This window comes from Candida jiufengensis, assembly GCF_024610255.1.
Source record: "Candida jiufengensis strain CBS 10846 chromosome Unknown scaffold3, whole genome shotgun sequence".
Lineage (NCBI taxonomy): Eukaryota > Fungi > Ascomycota > Pichiomycetes > Serinales > Debaryomycetaceae > Lodderomyces > Lodderomyces jiufengensis.
The window spans coordinates 640,796-666,395 of NW_026261560.1; the positions used below are offsets into that span (position 1 = coordinate 640,796).

Consider the following 25,600-nt stretch of genomic DNA (forward strand, 5'->3'; position numbering starts at 1 on the left):
CCCGCTTAAAACTTTATTTTGCTTTGTGTAACTTCTGATAGAGGTTCCGCTTTGCTATATTTTTCAATTGCTTTAGATCTCAAATCTTAATCAGATCCAAAAAATACTACTTGAAAATGATTTCAAAGAGACTATATTCAATGGTTGGACCTTCATTATCAAAAATAAAGAACAAGAACTTAATCAAAACTCAAGCATTTGTCAATGGGAAATGGATAAATAGTTCAAATGGTGAGACATTTGAAGTTTCAGATCCTGCTTTATACCCCAAGAAAGAATCTCAGTTAGCTACTGTTCAATCAATGTCAGAAGACGATTACAAAGACGCAATACAAGATGCTCAAAAATCATTCCAAACTTTCAAAAAGACAACAGGAAGAGAAAGATCAACACTATTATACAATCTATACAAATTAATGCACGAAAATAAAGAAGATTTAGCAAAACTAGTAGTTTTAGAGAATGGTAAACCATACGCAGATGCATTAGGTGAAGTAGTTTATGCAGCTTCTTTTTTCCAATGGTTTGCAGAAGAAGCTCCTCGAGTAGCAAGTGATTTAATACCAAGTGCTAATCCAGGAACTCAAATTTTAGCTATAAGACAACCAATAGGTGTTTGTGGGATATTAACACCTTGGAATTTTCCTTTAGCAATGATAACTAGAAAGTTAGGTGCTGCTATAGCTGCTGGATGTACCACTGTTATAAAACCTGCTTCCGAAACTCCGCTAGCAGCTTTGGCAATGGCTCAATTAAGTGAAGAAGCTGGGTTTGCACCTGGTGTTATTAATATTTTACCAAGTCATGAATCTTCCAAAGTTGGTAAATTAATTTGTGAAGATCCTATTATTAAAAAAGTTTCATTCACTGGATCTACAAAAGTTGGGAAAATATTAATGGATCAACTGAGTTCAACATTGAAAAAATTATCAACGGAATTAGGTGGTAATGCACCATTTATTGTATTTGAAGATTCTAATTTAGAAAAAGCAGTAGCTGGTGCAATAGCCTCAAAATTTAGATCAAGTGGTCAAACATGTATTTGTGCAAATAGAATATTTGTACATGAATCCATATATGATGAATTTACTTCTGAATTTGTCTCAAAACTTGAAAAGGATGTTAAACTAGGTAATGGATTAGATGAAGGAGTTACTCACGGTCCTTTAATTCATGATAGATCTATGCAAAAAGTAAGAGAACATATTGAAGATGCTTTAAATAAAGGTGCTAAATTATTGTTAGGTGGTGATAAGAGACCAGATTTAGGTGAAAATTTCCATGATTTAACAGTTTTAGGAGATGTAACTCCAGAAATGTTGATATTTAATGAAGAAACATTTGGACCAGTTGCCCCCATTATAAAATTTTCAAGTGAAGAAGAAGTTGTTAAATTAGCAAACGATACACCAGTTGGATTAGCTGGATATTTTTATACTCAAGATTATGCAAGATTGTTTAGAGTTGCTGAAGCTTTGGAAGTTGGAATGGTTGGTGCAAATACTGCATTGATTTCTGAATGTGCTTTACCTTTTGGTGGTGTAAAAGAAAGTGGATTTGGTAGAGAAGGTTCAAAATTTGGGGTTGAAGATTATACTATTATAAAGGGAGTTGTTGTTGGTGGTATAGAATAGAGAGTAAAAATTTGAAATTTTATTAATTTTATACTATGTGATTGGCATTCTTTCTGGAAGTTCGAAATCTGTTTTGTCTGGAAGTAATGGTTGATCTGTTGGTTCTACTTTTATCATCTCGTCTGGTTCTTCTTCTACTATAGTTTCTGTTACTTTTTCAACTTCTGGTTCTTTTGTTTCTTCTGGTGCTAATTCCACTTCAATTGGTAATTTTAAATTCTCAATTTCTTCAAATTCTTTATCTCCAAAAATCTTGATTTTTCCATTCTTTATAAACTCTTCTTCTATCGTATCACTTACTTCTTTAATATCAGATCCATTTTGAGTAGCTTTACTTAATTTTTCATTTAATTTCGTTATTTCATCATTATTAAATTTGACAGTAGGTATTTGTTCCAGTTTCACAGCATTCAATTCTCTTTGAACATCTTCCAATAATCTTGTACAATTAATATTTGAAATTTTCGGTATATCTAATTTTTGTTTTTTAAAACAACGTCTCATATTATCAATATTTTCTACATATTTTGCACAATGTATAGATTTTAAAGTTAATGAAAATATACCACCTTCTTTTGTGACCCCATTTACTATTGATGATGGGAAATTTTTCAATGTTGATTGTGGTTTTTCATATTCTGTTGCTTTTATTCTAGGTACCTCTATTTGTTGTGGTTGGTAATTTTGTGGTTGATAGTATGTGTTTGATTGGTGTCCGTAATATGCTTGTTGTTGTTGTTCTCTTTCTCTCTCTTGTTGAAGTTGAAACTTCTTTTTAAGTGAATGTCTACCCATTTTTTTGATAACTTTTGTTGTTTTAAGTACTGAATGTATGAATTTGTATGTTAGTGTTTTGTAAAGATAAAACAAAATTAAATTGAAATCATTTTTGTCAAAAAATTTATTGTCATGAAATGAACCAATATGTCAATTCATTAGTAAATCAATAACCATTATCATTCAAATATATCTCATTGCAGCCACTTAAAGCAATGACGTCTCGACTAGATGAATTGAATAAGAAATTACAAGATGAAAGCAAAGGTTTAGCATCAAGAAATCAACCAACTAAATCAAATAATTCACTAAGTCCACCAACTACATCCAACTCAAACACATTCCCATCAATAAATTCAATACAAAGAGCATCTTCATCTTCACTATCAGCACCACCATCACAATCAAGAGCTCGTCAAAAGGTAGTACTAAAGCCTGGCCACTCGCCATTAGATTGGGCAGAACTTAATCGAAAACAACCGAAATATAAATTAAGAGGTGTTGAACCATCAACTCCACCACCACAATACGTCAAGGTAACAAAAGAAGAATTAAAAAAACATAAATCACAATCGGATTGTTGGACTTGTATAAACAATAAAGTTTTCAATATTACTCCGTATATAAATTTTCATCCTGGTGGAGTTGACGAGATAATGAAATGTGCTGGAAAAGATGGGACTAGTTTATTTAATAAGTATCATAGTTGGGTTAATGTTGATCGAATGTTAGAGAATTGTATTGTTGGGATATATATTGGATAAAATATAGAATTTGTATTATAATGGTTAATGATGAATGTTATTTATTCTGGATATGTACGTGAACTTGTAATGATTTGATCTAATTTAAAATCATGATCCTCTATAGGTAAAACGTTATCTTCAACAACTTGTTCTTCTAATGCTAATCCAATCAATGTTGGTAATGATGACCATTTTTTCAAATGTACTGATAAAAATTCATCATAAAATCCAGCTCCGTGACCCAATCTTTTTAAACTTGAGGTAAATGCAACTCCAGGCATGATGATTAAATCTAATCCACCTTTTTCTAATATGTCTTCTCCTCTCAAAGGCTCTAGCAATTGATATTTACCTTGGGGTTTCAACTCCTGTACATGTTGATATGAAGGTAATTTTAGCATTGATAAGTAATTTGATTTACGATCTGGGGCAGGTTGGGTATTACATCTTGGTAAATAGACTTGTTTATTCATTTGAAAACACTTCTCTATTATTGGCATTGTTTTTATTTCCAGATCTGGCATGTTCATATAAAGTGCAATTGACTGAGCATTTTGAAATGATTTTGACTTGCATAGTTGATCTAAAATATTTTGAGATTGTGCATTAAGCGAGCTTTGACTTATCGTCTTGAGTTTTGACTTTATCTCATTTCGAAGCTTTCTTTTCGCTACCTTAATTGTCTGTAGGTTTGACATAAAAAAATTTGGGGTGGTTGATTAATTTCAAGAGCACAAAAATGTTTCAAAACACTAAATACAAATATTTACAATACTATTTACACTTCATCTTCTTTCTCAATTTCTTCCAATTCTCTCAGTTTTTGACCTGGTCCATACCTTTCTTGTAACGGTTTCAATATTATACCTAATGGACCTTGATCATATATGATAGTTGACCATTTTCTAACTATACTTTCATACCAGTCACTAGTCCCGTTATCATCAACTTTACCTGTGGCTACAAACTTTTTAACTCCCTTTTTCAAGTCCTGACATCGTTCTATATCTTGTGGTTTCTTCAATATAGCGTAAGAATTTATTAAATTATCCAAAGATTTACTCAACACTTGATTTAAATTGGAAGAAGTAGCATTTTTATAGTATAAATCCTTCAAAAGCTCTTCGTTCCATTGAATTGATTCTTGTTTGTAATTTTGAGCCCATAGAATCTCTGCAATATGAGCTTTTATGGATGAAATTTGAAATTCTAAATTCTCTGGTGACACATTATATAATGGATAATGCATTTGATTTGATGTTTTGGATAGTATTTTTTCTTGAATTGATGATAAAGTCTTTAAGTTTGATAAATATATGGCTAATGATTGATTTAATAATTCTTTTTTCAAAGTTGATGATTGTGATTCTTTTGCAAATTGGAAAGCTAAATCATTTAGACAGTTTATTAACTCATCTGATATTTTACTATTGTCTTTTAATGTATAATCTTTATTTAATTGAATTGATGAATATGTATGACTTAACATATCAATTGATCTTTCTAATGCGTCAATTTTATCTTTAGGATTTTGATAAACTCTTGCTAACATTCTACTACTTTCTGACAATCTTTCGGCATCACCAAGTTTATAGAAGATTAAATCATTATCTATGATCTTTCTCAATGTGTTTATAGATTCATCTAATTCCCCTTTTGCCAATAATGCTTTACTATATCTCAAAATTAAATCAATATAAAAATTTGAAAATTTATTAGATTTTTTAAAAACTAAAGTTTCAGCATCAATTATAGGTATTTCATATTTCCCAAAATTTTCTTCTTTTAAAGTTGGATCAACTTCTTTAGCTAAATTGAATAAAAGCTTTCTGTAGTGTTTAACAGCATACCTTGGTTTTTGTAGTACGTCATCTTTGTTTACAGCTTTAACTGCTTCAATTTGATCTTGAAATGTTAATTCAAATGGTATCTTTTGTCTTTCATTTGCATCTTTGTACAAGAAATATAGTGATCCTAATGTAACTATTAAACCTCCAGCGTAAACTGCTGCTATACCATTGACTATTGGACCATATGATCTTAAACCAGATAATGTATTTGCGGATAATTTGATATTTCTTCTTTGCTGAATCTGTAGCCTTCTGATTGATATTTTATTGGTTAGTAGTCGAGATTGTCTAAACATTGTTTGTATTTAGTGTTGGTGAAGTTTCAAATCTTTAAAATTTTAGTAACACAAAAGATTAGGAATTTTATCATCAAATTCAAATATTAGTTAGTAGCTATAGTTCACCATGATATGAGTTTCAGAGGACAATATTCGACTGATGATCCAACTTTCAAACTGGGCTCCTCCGTAAACCAGTCCTTTTTACAACCACACCCAGAAACATCTGGTCATCAGCAATCAATAACAAATCAAGATAGAGAAAATCATGTCACTACTACAAACTTATCATTTTGGCAAAGATTTATTACAAATTGGCTAATAATGGATCCAATACTACTACTGAAATATCAAGAAGGTAACAAGAACTATAAAATTCAAAAAGATGAGGAGATAAAACATATCTATTTATTTGGAGGTAGATTAAGAATTACAAAAGCTAAACCAATTGTATTAATGACTTTTTCAGTATTAGTTATTCCTTTGGTTATTTATTGCATTTTTGAAGCTAATTGGCAATGGCATCATTTACTGCCAGCAGTAGTCATTATTTTCATTTACCTTTGGTTAATTACATTTGGATATTTTATAAAAGCAGCTACAAGTGATCCTGGAATACTACCGAAAAATCTTCACCTACCTAGATCATTAAATGAAAACAAGATAGAAAACCCACCTGAAGAATATTTTAACACTATCACTTTGCCATATTATAAAGATAAGAAACAAGGAGTCACCATAAAATATTGTTCAACATGTCATATATGGAGACCTCCAAGAGCAAGTCATTGTAGTACTTGTCAATTTTGCATATTAAATCATGATCATCATTGTATTTATTTGAACAATTGTATCGGAGAAAGAAATTATATTTATTTCCTTTGGTTTTTATTATTAAGTTGTATTTCATGTTTATATCTTTTGATTTTTTCAATTGTTCAACTTTGTTATTATAGAATTGGAAATGTTGAAAATATACATACTATACATCAATCGATTCATCATTTCCCATTAAGTTTATTTTTAATCATTTTTTCAGCAATTGCATTTATTTATCCTTTCATGTTGTTTATTTTTCATTTGTTTCTTAGTTGTCAGAATTTAACTACAAGAGAATATTTAAATTATATTTATAAAAGGAAAAATGTTGAATTCGTGAATGTTTTTAATACTCAATCCATATTGAAAAACTTATATATTAATTGGTTAGGGAAGTCAAATGGAGTTAGTACAATATTTCCAAGAAACAAGTACCATAAAGGTGATATTACTCTACAAAAGGTAGAACCATTACAACAATTTAGTATAAAATATGAATAAACAACTTTATAATAATACCGCTTAATTTTTAATTACCTCTTAAGTTTTTAATTAGTGCGGCTTTTTACTTTCTAAATTAAGAAAATTTTCAAGTAGTATAAACATAATTTTAATTAATTGTAGGGCTATACTAGCATATCATTTAATTAAGCAAACAGCATTAATACATCTTACACTTTGCATGACTAGAAACATATGACAATAACTTTATAAAAACACAACCAAAAAATATGGATCGACGAAAAAGTCATATACGACTGCCTCAACCGTCAACACAACAAAAAACACCATCTCCTCAACCATTACGACATAATTTATCATATCAATCATTAGATAAATATAGATTAAGTCCCACACAATCTCGAGAACAAGCATACCAAACAGGTTCACAACCACACAAAAATGTACTACGATCAAGATCATTTACTAGATCCCCACTGATTCCATCTGTTGATCCAATTGATTCATCACATCCAAATTATGAATTAAATTTATTTGATTCTCATGCTGTAAACCCAATATATGAAGCATCTATTAATACTAGTAGTAATGATAGGAACACAATAAGAACTTCAATTGCTTCTAGTTATCATGCACAATCTGATAAACCAATAAATACATATACTATTAATCAACAAGGATCAAGATCCAAGATATATAATTTACCACAACGTTTAATAAGTTGGTTATATTCCATTTCATTAATTGCATTAATCATTTTAACATTAGCTTTTATTGCTGTTACTCCTATAGATGTTATAATTCAAACACTTAATGCAACTAATTCAACTAATTCAGTTGCAGTAAAGACATTTGTTGTTATTGCTGTATGTGTTGTTTTCTTATTATTATCAATCATAATTTATTTGGTTAGAGTTTATAATTTCAGAGTTGCAATGAATGATGTTCCTCAAAAATCTTTATACATTCCATTTGAAAACGATTATCCTAAGGTAGTTTTTAATTATATTGAATCAAAATTAAAAAGAAGTATTGAAATAAGTGAAAAAGCAGGTCCTTTAAGTCAACCATATTCAATTAATCATCCTGGTTTATCACCACCAGAATATATTCAACAAAGAAATCCAGATTTAAATGGGAAACTACTACCACCAAATATAAATTATGAAGATATATTACAAAGTTTTGGTGATAAATTTCGTATTGGGAAAATCTTAACTGATGAAGAATTACCTATAAGTTTAACCATAAAAGAAATTTTATTACTACTTTATAAACAAATTATAGATTCAAAAAGAACAAGTATAAAAGTAAAACCAAACGTTACAAAATTAATCAACATATATGAAAAATGTAGATTTGGTCCAAACCTAATTCAAGAAAAAGATCTTTTGGAATTAATGTTAGAATTTGATAAATTTGGTCAAATATGTCAAAATGATTATCAATCACAAATGCCTAAAAATAGAAGAGTTTCAAGATTAAGTCAATCATCAAATTATGATTTCACTGAAGGTAATTTATCAAGTAGTGATATGAAATATTATAGTTCTGCAATGTATTATGATCAAGATGATTCTAAAGAAGAAGTAGAAAATTATGATGAAGATCAATATGAAGATGAAGAAACAAGTAGTGAATCTTTCAATGAAAAACATATTTTACTGAAACAATCAACATTCAAACATCATAGAGCTGAACCTCAATATTTTACAAATTTTGATTCAAGTCCAAATATTCTAGTTGATGAAGATGACAATTCCAAAAAATTAATAAGACATCAGAGTTATTCAAGTTCAAGATCAGTTATTAGAAATAAATTAGCTTTAGAAAGTAAACATACATTACTGAGTTTAAAATATGATGAAGGAAATGATAATAATTCATTGGTAAGAAATAAAAGTGGTTATGTTAGTGATTCAGAAAATGAATTTGATCCTAATGAATTTGGCATATATGAAAATAGAATAAAATTAGGTGAAAAAGATAATACAGATGAAAAAGAAGTCAAACCTAAAGATGATGATGATGATGATGAACAATTTTATAATTTTAGAAGGTATAATTCAAATTTTGGTCAACCAATAACTCCCAATAGATCACCAGAGAGGTGATCACCTCAAAAAAGAACATTAATATTTTGCATTCGTTTAATTCAATTCTTTAATATAATTACAATATGACATTTTTAATTTTTTACTTAGTATCTTTAATAATTTTGATATTTCTTTTCTCTTATCTTAACTATACTGTGAAAAAAAAAAAAAAAAAGAAATCTTGTTTTCTAACGGACTATTCTATACCAGAAAGTTAACAATCATATTCAACTACTCGATCACAAATCTTTTCAAACCAAGACTCACATGATCCAAATACGGAAGTAACATTTCAACATATTCATTATAAATTTTCTAAACTATATTTGGATCTAAAATATGTCCACTCCCAAAAATGATTTAACATCAAATCCAAATCCCACTAAATCATCATACTTGTCATTCTTCCCCGATGATTATCTATACTACTTAGATTTTCTTCCCGATTTACAAAATGCCATTAATTTGTTCATGACATTTACTCCATTATTTTCATACGGATCAACTTGTATATCAATTTACAAAAGAAAAACATCTTTAGGATTCAGTATAGATATTTGTGGAACTATGTTTATGGCTTCAATTTTGAGGATCTATTATTATTTATGTTCTCCTTATGAGATCACTTTGCTAAAACAATCAATTATGATGATTTTAATACAGACTTTATTATTAAAAACTAGTTTAAGATATAGACCAAAAGATTATGATCCTGATTTATTACAACCACTCCCAAATTTAAGTTATGAAATTGAAATGAATTTACCACGTAGATTAAGTTCATCTTCATTAAATTTTGAACATAAAAATTATTCGTCAATGGATTTTATTGATTTTATTGTACTAAAAGTAAAAGATTACGCAACTTATTTTTGGTGTTATTTCAAAATTCTTTTAATTCATGTATTAAGATTATTTGATGTATATTACAAAAGACCAGGTTTATTTTGGCAATGGTCCAAAGAATCATCATACTGGATATTTTTAAGTGGTTTTGCTACTGTTTTTGGAATATCCACTTTTTTTCTAAAAAATAATTCAAATTATTCAAATTTTATAGGAATATTGGGATTATTTATTGAAAGTTTATTACCATTACCTCAAATATTAATGTTAAATAGAATTCGATCAGTTAAAAATTTTAAGATTATTTTATTATTAAGTTGGCTTGGTGGTGATTGTACAAAAATATCTTATTTAATTTATGGAACTAATCAAATTTCAATTATTTTTATTGCTGCTGGATTATTTCAAATGATGTTGGATTTATATATTGCTTATCAATATATTTATTTTAAATACTTAAAGAAGTTTAGAGAGAATAAATTAAATTCTCAACATTCTGTTGATGATATATTAAATAATTTGATGCTAAATAATGATGAAATGGGAAATGATTTAGAAATGAATATATTGACTAGTTCGAGTAATAGTAATGGATCAAATAGTAGATAGAATTAGAAAAATTGTATTAATTAGCAAAGATAAAGATATATATTTATAAGTATAACTCTTCTTACCTATATATTACTAACTGGATGATATTCAACATTCTTCTTAGCTTCATTTATAATTTCTAAAGCTTCTTCACCAACTAATTCATGTTTAATTTTAATATGTCTGGAAAGGGCATCACCTCTTGAAAACGTTTTTTCTTTGCCATTACCTAAACCTCCCTTATATCTACCTTCACATATTACACACCTAAATATTTTCTTCATTGAAGCATGAATCGTATTTTGATGTCGAATTAAATCATAAGGTCTTGAAAATTGTTTGTTACATATTGTTCCTGTTGATGGACTTATTAATGTACATCTATGATCTGGATTTGTTGCTGATATTTCTGCTCCTTGTCCTTTATTATGTGACCTTTTGGTAAATACCGATGTTGATGCTTCTTGTTTTGGGGGTTGTGGATGATAATGATTATCTTGATTATTTGATGATTCCGATTGTTGTTCAGATACTTCACTTTCATGATAATCTTGATCAGTATCAATCATCATTGAATCTTCTTCTGATTCTTCTTGTTTAATAATTTGTTCATCATTAATTTGTTCAGGTGAATCCATTGGTGGTGGAGTTGAAATAATAGATTGTGGTGAAACTTCAGAAATAATTGCATGATTATTTGCAGCAATAGCTTCATCATGTAATTCTTGTAATTCATGAGGTAATCCATTATTTAAATTTGTTACATGATTATCTTCCAAAGAAATATTTTTAAATTCATCAAATGTTTGATTATTATTTATAACAAATCCTGAATTACTCATTATATAATCATCAAATTCTTCATCAACATGATAATAACTTTCTTCATTTTCATCTTCATCATCTGATAATTCTTCTTCAATTTGTTCATTACAATCATCTAAATATAAATAATCATTTTCAAAACCTGGTATTATATCATTTTCAAATTCTTGTGTAGTTGCATCTATGAATCCATTACCATGTTCATTTGGTGGAACATAAAAACAAGAATCAATTTCATTTTCAGTAATAACATGACCAGGTGATATATCAGGATTATATAAAAGATAATCTTCATCAATATTTTTCTTTTTGGTTGATGATGGTTCTAAATTATCGATGGTGGTGATTCTTCTTCTTCTTCTAGTTGGAAATGCTTGTGGTAATGGTGGTGGTGGTGAATTTTCTTGTTGTTGAAAAGGGTAACTTTGAGTTGGTTTAATATATGAATTTGAATTTGAATAATTATTGAATGGATTCAGCATATCTTGAGATTCAGGATACTCAGAATATTGCATTTGTTGATGATGAAGTTGTTGTTGTTGTTGTTGCAGTTTCAAATAATCAGCATAATATTGTGTAGTAAATTGTTCAATGAATGAATCGGGTATATTCAACATATCACCTAAATTATTCTGTGAATTATTGTTCATATTATTATACATATTATTGTTATTTAGATTGTTATTATTATTATAATATAATTGTGATTGTTGTAATGAAGGTGATGAATTAACAGAATTTTTATTTGATGAATGATGATTATAACTATTATTAATATTTAAACTTAGATTGTTACTATTAACATAGTTTTGTTGTTGTGGTTGTGATGATTGTGGTTGTAAATAAAAATTTGATTGTGAAGTTGCTGAATTTAATTGTGGTAATGAAGTTGTTGGTATTAAAGGTGATGTTGGAATTTGATATAATTCTTCATCCATAATATCAGTCATAGTTCTTTTTAATTGTGGTAAAACTACTGAAGTCATTTTTTGATTATGATGATTATTATAAATGTTGTTGTTGTAATTAGTTCTATTAATTATGGCTATGTTTATTTTGGGTTGTAAAATGGATTAGTAATTAAATACTAATAAAAAATGATCTATTACTTTCTCTCTCTTTTTGATATGCTCCTACTTTTTTCTTTAGTAAACTTCTACTTTTTGAAAAATGTAGTTATTATTGATTAGGTTCTTTAACTTTTAAAGAAAGAATGTAAATATGAATATAAGTATAAGTAAAATTATATAAAAATTTGGTTGTAAATAATGTAAAAAAAAAAGTGTTGTAAAAAATATAATAAATTTAAATTTAAGAAAGTAAAAATGATAAGTATATAAATATTTATATTATATTATTGTATTATGTAATCAAATGTACTATGTATTATGTAATATACACATATGGTAGTTCTAGTACAAGATTTAATTCCATTTCATTCTATTTGAAACGACGGATATAACTTTAGAGAGAAAAAAAAGTAATACCGAGAAACGAAATTAATAAGAAATTTTAAAAATGTATGTCTATGATTTTATACATATAAAAAAAAAAGAAATTGTTAATGCTTGAAAACTTTCTCATTCATCATCATCTCCTATATAATTAAGTTTGAAGTAAACAAATGAATGACTATATTCGATAATCTTTAGTTTGTTCTAGCCCATCTCGTTAGAGTCAATTACTGTCTTGTATTATGTTTCAAATCAATATTATATTTTTGATTATTATTTATTATTTATTGACTGTAGATGACTCTAATTTAAAAAATAAAAACAAATACACAATACAAAATCCATACCTTTATTCAATTTTAGATGACTTAGTATTGAGGTATAATTTCTAAAATTTGAAACAAAACAGCCTTACATTACTACTACTTTACTAATCTCCATTTTTTAACTAATTCAAATACGATCTTTATACTAAAATTTCCTTGTAAAACCGTAAAAATTAAGAAGAAATAAGTATTTCCATATTTGACATAAAGATCCATTTATTATATTTTAATTAATATTATATATCAATTATCAATTATTAATTTACAAACAATTAAGTAAAATTATGATTTAAATTTGCTAGTGTCACAAGAATAAATTATTATTATTAGGACATATGGGGGTGGGAAGTTTCTTAATTGTAACAAGTTTTAATTAACTGAATCAATAACTAACTACTGAATAAAACTACAGAAATGATAATCTGGTTGCTGTGGTAATCTACAACTAGTAATCGACTAGTTTCAACTCATTCAAAACTTTCTCCTCTTCAATATGTGATAGAAACATTTAAAAATAAATTTTTGTACCGTATGAAAATATATTTTCCGCTTCCCGTCATTTCATAATTTTATATTACTATTATTCTGATAAAAGGAATTTGATCCCCCGGTACGAAAATTTACATTGGAATTTCTTTTTATAAGGACAGTCCTAAAACTGAGTAAGTTGTTAGCATTACATGACTTAGACTTATTTCGATTGTTCTAGTTTCATCCATCGTTTGAGTAGATGAAAAAAGAATTATTATTATTGATCGTTTCTTACACCAAAATTTCTTTTCTTTCAATACTTCACTTTTCAAATTTAGGTTTAACTGATTGACGTGTCAACTCATTAACGTTTATTACATTATTCTGTATCTTATAATCAAAGTACAGTTTCTTTTTCACTGCTTTGGTTAAAAGAAATTTATTTATTTCTTATATTTCTATAAATTCTATAAATCAACCAAAGGTCTCTCATATTGCGGTTCTGACAATTTTTACAAGTCATGCAATTTTGATTGGTTGAAAATTCAATTTCATATTTTGAATACATTATATCCGGTCTAAGTGTATGCACTTTTTCTGTGAGGGAATTCTTTATTTGATCACTAGGCTGAGTTTTGAACTTTGGAAATTTCTCTGACAAATATTGTTCCTTTAGCACAATGCTTATAAAAATGGGGAAAATTACTACCTCTCGGTTATACATTTGATATTGTACTGAGCCATTAAGAATTTGATCCAATGACAGTAAGATGATATTCTATAATTTCTTTTTCAAACCAGCATTTTTACTTTCTTCACAACCTTCTAAAGCTTTTTCTTTATCCAAATAATAATAAGGTTTAATTAAATCACCTTTATCATTTAATTCAAAAACTAATGGAACACCAGTAGGAGCTTCAATTTTTGCTATATCATCATTATCTACTTTATTTAAATATTTAATTAAACTTCTTACAATTGATCCATGAGTTACTATTAAAACTGTTTTATTTAATTGAATCATTTGATTATCTAAAATTTCATATTTAAAAAATGGTATTAATCTATCCATTACCATATGTAAACTTTCACCATGGGGTAAAATATCTTTATTTAATAAATCATCATATTTTTCATCTATACTTGTATCATCTTCTGGACTAATTAATGGTGGTAATCCATTATAATTTCTTCTTATATATTGGAATTTTTCTTTATCTTGTCCTAATTCCATAAATACATCATGTCTATTTCTACCTTGATATTTTCCATAATGACGTTCATTTAATCTCCATGTTTTAATATGATCAATCCATGGTTTTCCTAATACTTTTAATATTATAAAACCAGTTTCTATAGATCTTATTAACTTGGAAGTATATAAAATATCTGGTGATAGATTATGTTTTTTAATTAGTTTTCCAGCATATTCAGCATCTTTTTTACCTTTTTCTGTTAATGGTACATCTTTCCATCCACAAAATTTTCCCTCCTGATTTCCTTCTGATTCTCCATGCCTTAATACTATTAATTTATGAACTGTCATTGTGTGAGTAGTTATAGATTGATCAATTGGGATATTTGAAAGTGGTTAAAGTGGATGAATTAAATTGAATTGATTTTTTTGGTATTGTATGTGATTTTAAAGCAATTGATAATTTAACTAAAATTTAATATGGTGTTGTTTTTTCTCTCTTGTTTTAAAGAAGTCTACATTTCCGTATTAAAATCACTCCATTTTGAAGAAAGAATTTGACATGTTTCAGCTAAACCTTTATTGATCTAGAGCGATAGTTCAATGTAATTTCACAAGCACTAATAAAAGTTCAATTTATTGTCCATTTGGTATATAGATGAGAAGGTTCAAAAACTTTAAAATTTTGTCGAAACAAAGTAAAACAATGAAACGAACGGAACAAAACAAAACAAAATTTGAAATGATGATAACGCGTTTATGTGCTCTATATTCAACGATTGTTAATTCAAAGGCTGTTCGACTCTCTTTTATATAGTAGCTCAATCTGACTCTATGTTTCATTACTATAAATTTTTAAGTGGTATTAATTCAAATTTGGGGGTATTTTCCAATATTTCCAATGTAACATGACTTTTTGTGTAATGCATCTATGTTGCAATCAAATTTGTAAGTCAAGAAGAGACGATTAGATATAAATTTTTAGTATCTTTGAGCACTAATTTTATAGAAATATGAAGAACGATCAATAATTGTTGGTCTTATTGTAATTATTATATGGGCTATTAACCATAATTATAAGACCTCATCTTCAAAACAAATAAATTTGTTTAAAATATAAATGACTTGTTATTTCCATCTACTTTAGTTTTTATTTTTCACTTTAATTATTTTTATCTCTTTTTCTATCTCTTGTAGTTTATAAACACCTAGGAGCTAGTGAATATAAATTATTTGATACCACTGATTCAATACTTAATCTTTATCAGATCAAAATTTTGAAATCAGAAACGTTTTCACTAAATACAAAAAAAGAAATATATCGCTACCGGCTCGTTTTCTTATTTCCGACTATCATTAAAAATAAATAATAATAATTTGAAGATGACAATTTCATATAATCAATTTAATAAATCAACAACTACTTCACCTTCATCAGTTATAGACAACAAGTCAATTATAGATCATAATAGAGTGAATACCGAAACCCCAGACAACAACCAATTAAACACACCACCAACATCCCCCATAACAGATCAATTACCTTCATTATACAAAAAATTCAATATAGAAATTCAAAAATCAAATCTTATGCCACAACCATCTAAAATAAAACATGGTAAACCATTCACATGGTTAGAAATTAAACAAATAGTAAACCAAAACGCATTAGAATTATTTGCAAGAAATGAAAAACAAACTGAACAATATCATATTTTTAAACAAAATTTAAAAGATTCAAATACTAGTATAAATGATCATATACTAAATTGTGAATTACATTGGAAAGAGTCAGATATAAGATTTCAAGAATTTTCCGTACCAAAACAATACTCTATAAAACATCCACAAGATTTGATTTTTTTTAATGATTCAGATATTAAAATCTTACCAAATAAATTTCCCTATTACTTTGAAAATGGTATAATGCATTTATGTATATGGTCCAAATTAATAATTCCTAATGATCCACATAGTGAAGTTGGTGATATATCAGAATTAACTAAAAAAATAATAGATAGATATTTGGAAAAGACTTTTATTGAAAATGGTGTTAAACCAGAAGATATGGTATGGTTTAAAAATTGGACCTCATTGCAAAGTGTTAGAAGTATAAGTCATATTCATGTTATACTAAATAAAAATGTTGATCCTGTTTTTATTAAGAAGTTATTGGAGACTTGTGGTACAACTTTGACTATTGAAGATTATGAAAAATTATTGGGGGCAAACTAAAACAGTAAGATATTAAGATATTGAGGTAGTCAAATATCAACTTGACCATATCACTCTTTAAAAATATTTTTTTGGTGTTTTAAATTATACAACTCGTTAGATATTAAATTATAGAATAGATACAGTAAAACCATAAATTATTTCGTTTTGTGTAAAACTTTTTGTCGTTCACTGAAATACTTTTTGTCGTTTTCTTGAAAACTAAAAGTCGCTCGTGGAAATTTCGATTTCGTTTTATTCAAATTTTATTTCGTTTCGAAAAAAATATTTTTTCGTTTTGATAAAATATTATTCGCGTTAAGAATTATACGGATTACGCTTTGTTGCGTTTTATTAAGAAAATAAATTTCGTTTTCCAATAAACATTTTTGTCGTTATTTTACTATGTAATTTATTCGTATTCTCATAGTTAAGAGTACGACAGAATTATTTTGATCGTGCGAAAAAATTATTAATAATAAAACGACTTATAATTTTTCATAAGACGAAATACAATATTGTATAGGCGAGTTGAAGATTTTGGGAGTGCGTTAAAATAACTTGCTCGGGACGAGATGGAATTAAACTTAAACGAAATCGAATTTTTTTAAAACGAAAAAATAATTTGAGCAAAACGACAAAAAGCTTTTAACAAAACGACAAAAAGTATTTTACAAAACGAAATAATTCCTGGTTTTACTGTATAGAAAAATAAAAGAAGTTAAATTACGTAATATTTAAAGTTTTTAGTTTTTAATTCAATAATAATAAAGTTTCGTATTTTCTGACAGATTTTCCATATATTAAATCCTGTATATTATAACATGAATAATATTTTTCCGTTTGTTTCTAATTTAGGAATTTTTTGGAAAAAAAAAAGTTTAAAAATATCAACAGAAAATATTTTATACACCAAGTTATAATCAACCATTATGACGAAGTTTTGTTAAAATCCACTAAATTCTAAAATTTAGATCATTAAATCAAAGTTCTCTAGTCTTCTACTTTCATTGCAAGTTTTTAAGTAAGGAAATGTAGGAAGTATGTTCATTAATTAGCGCAAGGCTTGTTGAACAGTTATAGGACCAATTCTCAAAGTCTGTTTCAGAATTGTATTAAATCTTGAATTAAGAATTCTAGTATTCTATAGAAATTCTTTGTTACATAAAAATTATCAACAATTAATTAGCATATAAAATATCGGAAAAAAAAAAAGTTATATTGAGCTTTACTATAGAGAAATTACTTGAATTATCATGATTATTCAAGATTAGACTAGTTTATTCGATTAGATTCCATTCCATTCCATTCCAAATGGTTCTAAAAGGCAATGAAAACTCGTGCTAGCAACTTTGAATCCTGAAGTAGAAATAGTGGCTCTATATAATCAAAATATGATCTAATTATACTTTAACTTAGCAAATTTACATTTCCATATATGTAAGAATCTTCTGGAACATGACTGTATACAGTACGAATAACAAATTTGCAACTTTTCAACTTTTCAACTTTTTCTTTATAAAAATCTCATCAATTGCTTCAATTATTTTAATTCTACTTTTTTTCCTTTCTTCTTCTTCATTATTCAATTCAATTGATTACTTATTATTAATTAAATATAGAATAAATTATTAAAAATGTCCAAAGCCGTTGGTATTGATTTAGGTACTACATACTCATGTGTAGCTCATTTTGCAAATGATAGAGTTGAAATTATTGCAAATGATCAAGGTAATAGAACTACTCCATCATTCGTTGCTTTCACTGATACTGAAAGATTAATTGGTGATGCTGCTAAAAATCAAGCTGCTATGAATCCAGCAAATACTGTTTTCGATGCTAAAAGATTAATTGGTAGAAAATTTGATGATGCTGATGTTCAAAATGATATTAAACATTTCCCATTCAAAGTTATTGATAAAGGTGGAAAACCAGTTATTCAAGTTGAATATAAAGGTGAAACTAAAGTTTTCACCCCAGAAGAAATTTCATCAATGGTTTTAGGTAAAATGAAAGAAACTGCTGAAGGTTATTTAGGCACTAAAGTTAATGATGCCGTTGTCACCGTTCCAGCTTATTTCAATGATTCTCAAAGACAAGCTACCAAAGATGCTGGTTTAATTGCTGGTTTAAATGTTTTAAGAATTATTAATGAACCAACTGCAGCTGCAATTGCTTATGGTTTAGATAAAAAAGGAGCTAAAGGTGAACATAATGTTTTAATTTTCGATTTAGGTGGTGGTACTTTTGATGTTTCAATTTTAGCTATTGATGAAGGTATTTTCGAAGTTAAAGCTACTGCTGGTGATACTCATTTAGGTGGTGAAGATTTTGATAATAGATTAGTTAACTTTTTCATTCAAGAATTTAAAAGAAAAACTAAAAAAGATATTTCATCAAATCAAAGAGCTTTAAGAAGATTAAGAACTGCTTGTGAAAGAGCTAAAAGAACTTTATCATCATCAGCTCAAACTTCAATTGAAATTGATTCATTATATGAAGGTATTGATTTCTATACTTCAATAACAAGAGCAAGATTTGAAGAATTATGTGCTGATTTATTCAGATCAACTTTAGAACCAGTTGAAAAAGTTTTAAAAGATGCTAAATTAGATAAATCACAAATTGAAGAAATTGTCTTGGTTGGTGGTTCAACTAGAATTCCAAAAGTTCAAAAATTAGTTTCAGATTTCTTTAACGGTAAAGAATTAAACAAATCAATCAACCCAGATGAAGCTGTTGCTTATGGTGCTGCTGTCCAAGCTGCTATCTTAACTGGTGATACTTCATCAAAAACTCAAGATATCTTATTATTAGATGTTGCCCCATTATCATTGGGTATTGAAACTGCTGGTGGTATTATGACTAAATTAATTCCAAGAAATTCTACTATTCCGACTAAAAAGTCAGAAACTTTTTCAACTTATGCTGATAACCAACCAGGTGTATTGATTCAAGTTTTCGAAGGTGAAAGAGCTAAAACTAAAGATAATAATTTATTAGGTAAATTCGAATTATCAGGTATTCCACCAGCTCCAAGAGGTGTTCCACAAATTGAAGTTACTTTTGATATTGATGCTAATGGTATCTTGAATGTTTCTGCTTTAGAAAAAGGTACTGGTAAAACTCAAAAAATTACAATCACTAATGATAAAGGTAGATTATCAAAAGAAGATATTGAAAAAATGGTTAGCGAAGCTGAAAAATATAAAGAAGATGATGAAAAAGAAGCTTCAAGAATTCAAGCTAAGAATGGTTTGGAATCATATGCTTATTCTTTAAAGAACACCTTAGATGGTGAATTAAAAGATAAATTAGATGCTTCAGATGTTGAAACTGTTACTAAAGCTGCTGATGAAACCATCTCATGGATTGATGCTAATCAAACTGCTACTACTGAAGAATATGCTGATAAACAAAAAGAATTAGAATCTGTTGCTAATCCAGTTATTTCAAAAGCTTATCAAGGTGGTGCTCCAGGTGGTGCTGCTGGTGCTGGTGGTTTCCCAGGTGGAGCTTCAGGTGGTTCTACAGGTGGTGCTACAGGTGCTACAGGTGATGACGGAGTTACGGTTGAGGAGATTGATTAAATTTGCTTTAGGGACCTATCTCCAACATGTTGATTATCAAGTCTGTTCTTGATGATGGTTTGTAGAATGGTTTATAATTTGAATTGTATAAAAAGAATAGTATTAAATGTATTAAATTGAAAGTTAAGCGGCTTTTTAAAGAGCGAGAATTACGATTAAGGGGTAAAAAAACTGTCTTTAAAATCTATTTATATAGGAATATCATGATATGTTAGTTAATAATAAAATTAAAACACGTGACATGGCACGTGATTGTAATATTTAATAATAATAAACTATTGGAAGATTTAATATATAAAAACAACGTTCATTAAATGATGTATAAATAATAATTATATTAATATTGCTATAACATAAAACTTCTAATGAAGATATGAGGGGTATAAATATAAACAAAAAGTATAGAAAAGTATGTATAGAGGGAGGAAGAGGTAGGCAAGGAAATACAAATTGATTTAGTATATAGTTCACGTGATAGCATATATTATCACCAGAATGCTACAATTCTTCTGAATTAACCTTTCAGTCATTCCCAACTAGCAATTGTCACCATGTGCTTAGATGAACATCTGATATAATTCATATAGTCTATTTATACTTACGTTGATTCAAAAAAAATTTATTGGATTTCTATTTATGTAAACACCATAATACACTAACTTATCATAATCACAACCCAGCTAAATCTGTAAAGTGTTAAAATACAATGAAATGAGATTGAAGTAATGAAAGAATAATTCATCAACAATCGGCAAGTACTAAAGAACTCAAACAAACGCCATTGACGCAATCAATACAATTCTATAGCTCTCATTATCATAGACATTACTGAATATTGGGATTAATAATTAATTAGTTTTATTATATTATATAGGAATTTTAAAAGCTATATATTTAAAAATATATTATAAAAAGCACCATTATAATCATCATCAAATTCTACTTCATCATCATATTCATAATCATCATCAAATTTAAATTGATCATTACCAAATTCATTTCAATATTTAATCTCTATTCTTCTTGTGCCAATTTTTTTGTTGGTGTTTTCTTTTTCTATAATCCTTTTCAGGATTTTTAGAAATAAAACCATTAGCATCTTTTAACCATACTCCTTCTTCGACATATCCTTCAACCATTTTCTTTAAAGTTGTAAAAGTAACATCCAATAAACTTCCTAACATTTGGAAAGTAATGCATTTATTTTTGAATTTATTTTGCATATCATTTCTAAAATTCATACATAAAATTAAAACCTCATAAAATTGTGGTGTATGTAATCCATCGTATACCTTTGAATCTAAATTAGGAGGTACATTATCTTTTTTAAACTCATCAAATAATCTTTTTTCTAATGCATAACCTTTGTTAATTCTCAGCCAATAATCTCTACAAGCTGATGCAGTAGTACCTCCCAATTTGTTAGATACTGCTTCAAAATCATTACCAAATCTTTCAACTGCATCTTTGAGTTCATTTACCTTGTTTTCTGTCCAAAATTTTGGGCCAGCAGGATTCCTAATTTTTGGAGAAGCTCTAGCTCTATAGGGAATATTTGGATTTTTAATATACCCACCATCATTTTCACTTGAGTTAGCTATCCAAATCTTTTCCTTCTTGAAATGGGTATATAAATCTAATAAATATCTTTTATTCCATTTAAATAATTCAGCTATTTTGTCCCATGAAAAGACATCAGATTTATACTTATTATGAATGAATATTTTGAAATTAACTGCTTCTAAAAATTTTTCATAAAATGCAGGACTATGTTTTCCCAAAAAAGTTGTAGATCTAACAGTTGATAAATTTAAATTTTCAATAAACTCATTAATTAACTGATTTTCAAAAATTTTACCTTTGTTAATTATAAACCATTCATCATGAACGGCTTGAGAAGATCTGGTAGGGAAATAATCTGCAATTTCGTCATAATCACAACCATATTGTTTAATTAATTCTCTTAATAAATCATCTTCTTCTTTAGTCCATCTTTTTTCATTAAATTTAATTCTTTGATATGTAACATTAGCTGATTCCACAAATTCATCATCTTCATCAATATACCAACATTTCTGATCGATCCATGAATCGACCAATCTCTTTAAATAAGTTGTTTCTAATTTGTAATAATTTGCAATATCTGACCAAAGAAAAACTTGACCACCATATTCTTTAGCAATTTTTCTCTTGTAATTCATTATGTTTAATAACAGTGTAATAAAGTCTTTACCATGAACTCCATTTTTGACATTAACATTGATATTCTTTGGTAATTTTTCTAAAATGAAATGTTCAACTTTTTCTTTCATTTCTAGTGTGATGTTTTCTAACCAGCTTTCACCTTCAGCTTCTAATGTTTTAAAAAATACTTCTGCCTCAATATTTTCATGACTTGCAATATATGATGATGTTGATACAATTGAACTGAAACTTGTTGTGAATTTACTATGGGTGCTGAGTAAATCAAATTTAATGGATAAACTACTAAAATGATTTATCAAGGTCTTTGAAATGATGCCAGCATCAATTTCTTTTAATCCATATTGAGTGTAGTTGGTAGCTAAAACTTTATTTTTATCTATATGTTGTGATAAATCCAACAAATCATTTTTTTCTAAAAATTGTGAATAGTTTTTCATATTAATTTTATCGAATTTAGTAATTTCTCCACTTAATCTTTTACCGAAATTCCTATCACAAAGGATGATATAATTTTTACTTTTATCTAAAACTTTATCCAACATTTGTAACATCTCATCACGTTCATATGGTTTATTGGAAAAGTATATCAGCATCATTGTAACATTCATACCAAATAATTCTACTTCCACATCACTCAAGCGACCGTGTAGATTACGGTTTAAAATACCGTTATTAACTTCTGTTGTTGGATCAGTTAATGGATAATTATACTTTGCTTTATTATTTTTCATATATGATGATTCTAAACTTTTAATTTGTTCACTGATTTTTAATGGATTTGAAAAAGTAATATTATTATTATGTTTTACCACCATTGCTGATAATCCATGTTGTGGTCTTATAACTTGAATATCCAATTCCTGACGACCAGCTTCTTTAACTAATGCTTCCATTGAGTGGTTGGTACATTCCGTTAAGAATGTAATGTCATTTATATATTTTATTATTTCTGGTTTAGTGGATTTTCCTATATTTTTTAAAACCAAATTTATTTCATCAGTTGATTCAGTTGCTTCTTTTCTATAATTATAAGTTGGAAATTTCAAATCATTCATTCTTAATGAATAAACTTTTTCTTTATTTGGTTTTGGTAATAATTCTTCAATTGATGTTCCAACTGATGATAATTCTGCAGAAGATGAAATTTCTTGTTTTAAATCAATAGTTGGTGGTTGAAATTTTTGTACTAATGATTGTTCATCTGATGTTCCAACTGATAATGATTCTGCAGGTGATGAAAATTCTTCTTCTAATTCAATGATAGGTTGAAATTTTTGTACTAATAATTGATCAACTGATGATGATTCTGCAAGTGATGAATATTCTTGTTCTAAATTAATAACTGGTGGTTGATATTTTTGAATTAAAGGATTTTCTTTTTTGGAGTTGGAAGTAGATGTGACACCTTCATTGAAATCATCTTTTCTATTTTTTTTATTTAATGAAATTAAAGAATTGTGATTAATTGGTGCTAAAGTATTTAATGGAGTAATTTCATTTTTTGAAGATTCAGTACAAGAACTTGTAATATTTTCTCTTTCTTCTTGTTCATCAACTTGATTTTCTTTTTCTGTAATTGAATTGTTGACTTGTAAATTTGAACTAATGACTTGTGGATTTAAAGTATTATTTAAACTTGAAAATAAATTTGGTTGTTTTGAAGTATTAATAATTGTTGTTTCATCATTTTTATCACTAATATTTTTAGTTAAATTTTTTTTATTGTTGTTACTTGAATTCAAAACATTTGGATCAACTGGAGTAAGTGGTAATCTATTTGATGATGATTTTGAATATTTAGTATCATTACTTTGAGTTGATTTTGAAAAAAAACTTTCAATTGATGATTGTTTCATATTTTTAGTTTTATTTTTTGAATTTAATTTTTTAACAATTGTTGAATTAACTTGTTCAGGTTTGAAGTTTGAAGTTGCTGAATCATTATGTGAACTAATTTTAATTCTTTTACTTTTTTGATTTTCAGTCAAAATTGAGTTTTTAACTCTTTTAGTTGACATGGTTGAAATTTGGTTGCAAAAAAAAAACTAACAAGAACTTGTTTAATTTGATAAAACTAATCAAACTTTTGTTGAAATATTTGTTGTTAGTTAATTATCAATAACGAACAAGGCACCCGACAATGTTTTAGTGATTTGTTTTTATCAGTTGAGTGAATTGGTGGACTTGATTGTTAAAAAATTGTTAGATGTAAAATAAGTTTTTTTAAAAAAATTAAAATATATATTTTTTTTATTAGACGAAGATTTTTAAGATTTTATATTGCAATATAAATTTTACATAATGTATTTTATAAAGAGTAAAAATAGAATTGGGAAATATGCAAAACTAAAAAACGAGTTAAAAGATTGAAAGAATTTGAATTTTCATTTTCACCACTCATAAAGTGCTTATTTGATTAAATTGTACTATAAATTTATCAATCATCAATATTGATTAAAACTCAAATTATCTAAACATACTTCTCTTGGCTCATTGTAGTGACAAATCAGTTTGAGTTACTAAATTATTGAGCATTAATTTAAAGAAGATTAACATTTTGGTCAAATGAATTTGATACATCAATTCTCTAAAAATTATAGACGTAAACCCATTTGTTCATTCAAATTTAGTAAAATTTCTCAATGACGACTTAAACAGGTCTCATTTTGATTCCGGAATTATTGACTAGTTTGATTATATATTAGTCTTGTTGATAAGTTTCAAATTAGTTGTTGATTGTACTTTAATTCCTCAAAATGTGAATCGATTAGATTTCAAAGTTAGAGAGCGACCAATTTTTTGGCAAAAAAAATTACGCGTCAGTTATAGTTTAGTGCGACGTTTAGGGCGACAAAATTAAATTTAATACGCAAGGATTATACATCGTGCTCAAGCCACTGTCTCAAGATAATCATATACACAAAATTGACCTGAAACATGGTTTTTTTAAATTACCTAATATTTACGATGCTTGCATTAATATGCAGCTAGAAACTTTCTATAAAAAATAATTTTTTTTTTGAATACTAAAAAATGTGTTAGAACTTACAAAGCTAGAACGCAAAAGTCAATTTGTTTAGGCTTGGTGATAAGCATGGAAAGAATACATTTCATACTCAGTACAATAGGTATAGATCTGTAGTAGTTTCAGACGAGTGTGCAAAAGTGCAAAAGGTGCAAGGAAGTAAAATATCAAAAAGGTAGCGCGTTTTAAAACTTGA

The 25,600-nt window shown here is 27.4% G+C and overlaps 11 protein-coding genes and 1 pseudogene across 12 annotated transcripts; 6 read left to right on the forward strand and 6 right to left on the reverse strand. All coding sequences in view use genetic code 12, as the record gives it.

Annotated features, from left to right (window-relative positions):
* Positions 1 to 116: 116 nt before the first annotated feature.
* On the forward strand, positions 117 to 1,634 carry UGA2 (Uga2p; the record flags this gene model as incomplete). Its single annotated transcript, XM_051763250.1, has 1 exon — positions 117 to 1,634. One exon carries the CDS (start codon positions 117 to 119, stop codon positions 1,632 to 1,634), a length of 1,518 nt encoding a protein of 505 aa, XP_051620109.1.
* A 33-nt stretch (positions 1,635 to 1,667) lies between these two features.
* Positions 1,668 to 2,429, reverse strand: KGF54_002739 (uncharacterized protein; the record flags this gene model as incomplete). The annotated part of the gene is made up of 1 exon (XM_051763251.1): positions 1,668 to 2,429. One exon carries the CDS (start codon positions 2,427 to 2,429, stop codon positions 1,668 to 1,670), a length of 762 nt encoding a protein of 253 aa, XP_051620110.1.
* A 197-nt stretch (positions 2,430 to 2,626) lies between these two features.
* On the forward strand, positions 2,627 to 3,175 carry KGF54_002740 (uncharacterized protein; the record flags this gene model as incomplete). Its single annotated transcript, XM_051763253.1, has 1 exon — positions 2,627 to 3,175. One exon carries the CDS (start codon positions 2,627 to 2,629, stop codon positions 3,173 to 3,175), a length of 549 nt encoding a protein of 182 aa, XP_051620111.1.
* A 41-nt stretch (positions 3,176 to 3,216) lies between these two features.
* Positions 3,217 to 3,855, reverse strand: KGF54_002741 (5-formyltetrahydrofolate cyclo-ligase; the record flags this gene model as incomplete). Its single annotated transcript, XM_051763254.1, has 1 exon — positions 3,217 to 3,855. The coding sequence occupies one exon, from the start codon at positions 3,853 to 3,855 to the stop codon at positions 3,217 to 3,219; it is 639 nt and encodes a 212-aa protein (XP_051620112.1).
* Positions 3,856 to 3,935: 80 nt separating this feature from the next.
* Positions 3,936 to 5,303, reverse strand: KGF54_002742 (uncharacterized protein; the record flags this gene model as incomplete). Its single annotated transcript, XM_051763255.1, has 1 exon — positions 3,936 to 5,303. One exon carries the CDS (start codon positions 5,301 to 5,303, stop codon positions 3,936 to 3,938), a length of 1,368 nt encoding a protein of 455 aa, XP_051620113.1.
* Positions 5,304 to 5,417: 114 nt separating this feature from the next.
* KGF54_002743 lies at positions 5,418 to 8,680 on the forward strand (annotated as a pseudogene). Its single transcript has 2 exons — positions 5,418 to 6,117; positions 6,795 to 8,680. Coding segments are annotated over exons 1-2 (2,586 nt in total).
* Positions 8,681 to 9,001: 321 nt separating this feature from the next.
* Positions 9,002 to 10,117, forward strand: KGF54_002744 (uncharacterized protein; the record flags this gene model as incomplete). The annotated part of the gene is made up of 1 exon (XM_051763256.1): positions 9,002 to 10,117. The coding sequence occupies one exon, from the start codon at positions 9,002 to 9,004 to the stop codon at positions 10,115 to 10,117; it is 1,116 nt and encodes a 371-aa protein (XP_051620114.1).
* Positions 10,118 to 10,182: 65 nt separating this feature from the next.
* Positions 10,183 to 11,910, reverse strand: RPN4 (stress-regulated transcription factor; the record flags this gene model as incomplete). The annotated part of the gene is made up of 1 exon (XM_051763257.1): positions 10,183 to 11,910. One exon carries the CDS (start codon positions 11,908 to 11,910, stop codon positions 10,183 to 10,185), a length of 1,728 nt encoding a protein of 575 aa, XP_051620115.1.
* A 2,043-nt stretch (positions 11,911 to 13,953) lies between these two features.
* GPM2 (Gpm2p) lies at positions 13,954 to 14,721 on the reverse strand (the record flags this gene model as incomplete). Its single annotated transcript, XM_051763258.1, has 1 exon — positions 13,954 to 14,721. The coding sequence occupies one exon, from the start codon at positions 14,719 to 14,721 to the stop codon at positions 13,954 to 13,956; it is 768 nt and encodes a 255-aa protein (XP_051620116.1).
* A 1,032-nt stretch (positions 14,722 to 15,753) lies between these two features.
* On the forward strand, positions 15,754 to 16,605 carry GIG1 (Gig1p; the record flags this gene model as incomplete). Its single annotated transcript, XM_051763259.1, has 1 exon — positions 15,754 to 16,605. One exon carries the CDS (start codon positions 15,754 to 15,756, stop codon positions 16,603 to 16,605), a length of 852 nt encoding a protein of 283 aa, XP_051620117.1.
* A 1,616-nt stretch (positions 16,606 to 18,221) lies between these two features.
* Positions 18,222 to 20,174, forward strand: SSA2 (Hsp70 family chaperone; the record flags this gene model as incomplete). Its single annotated transcript, XM_051763260.1, has 1 exon — positions 18,222 to 20,174. The coding sequence occupies one exon, from the start codon at positions 18,222 to 18,224 to the stop codon at positions 20,172 to 20,174; it is 1,953 nt and encodes a 650-aa protein (XP_051620118.1).
* Positions 20,175 to 21,181: 1,007 nt separating this feature from the next.
* KGF54_002749 (SANT/Myb-like DNA-binding domain-containing protein) lies at positions 21,182 to 24,397 on the reverse strand (the record flags this gene model as incomplete). The annotated part of the gene is made up of 1 exon (XM_051763261.1): positions 21,182 to 24,397. The coding sequence occupies one exon, from the start codon at positions 24,395 to 24,397 to the stop codon at positions 21,182 to 21,184; it is 3,216 nt and encodes a 1,071-aa protein (XP_051620119.1).
* Between the last annotated feature and the right edge of the window lie 1,203 nt (positions 24,398 to 25,600).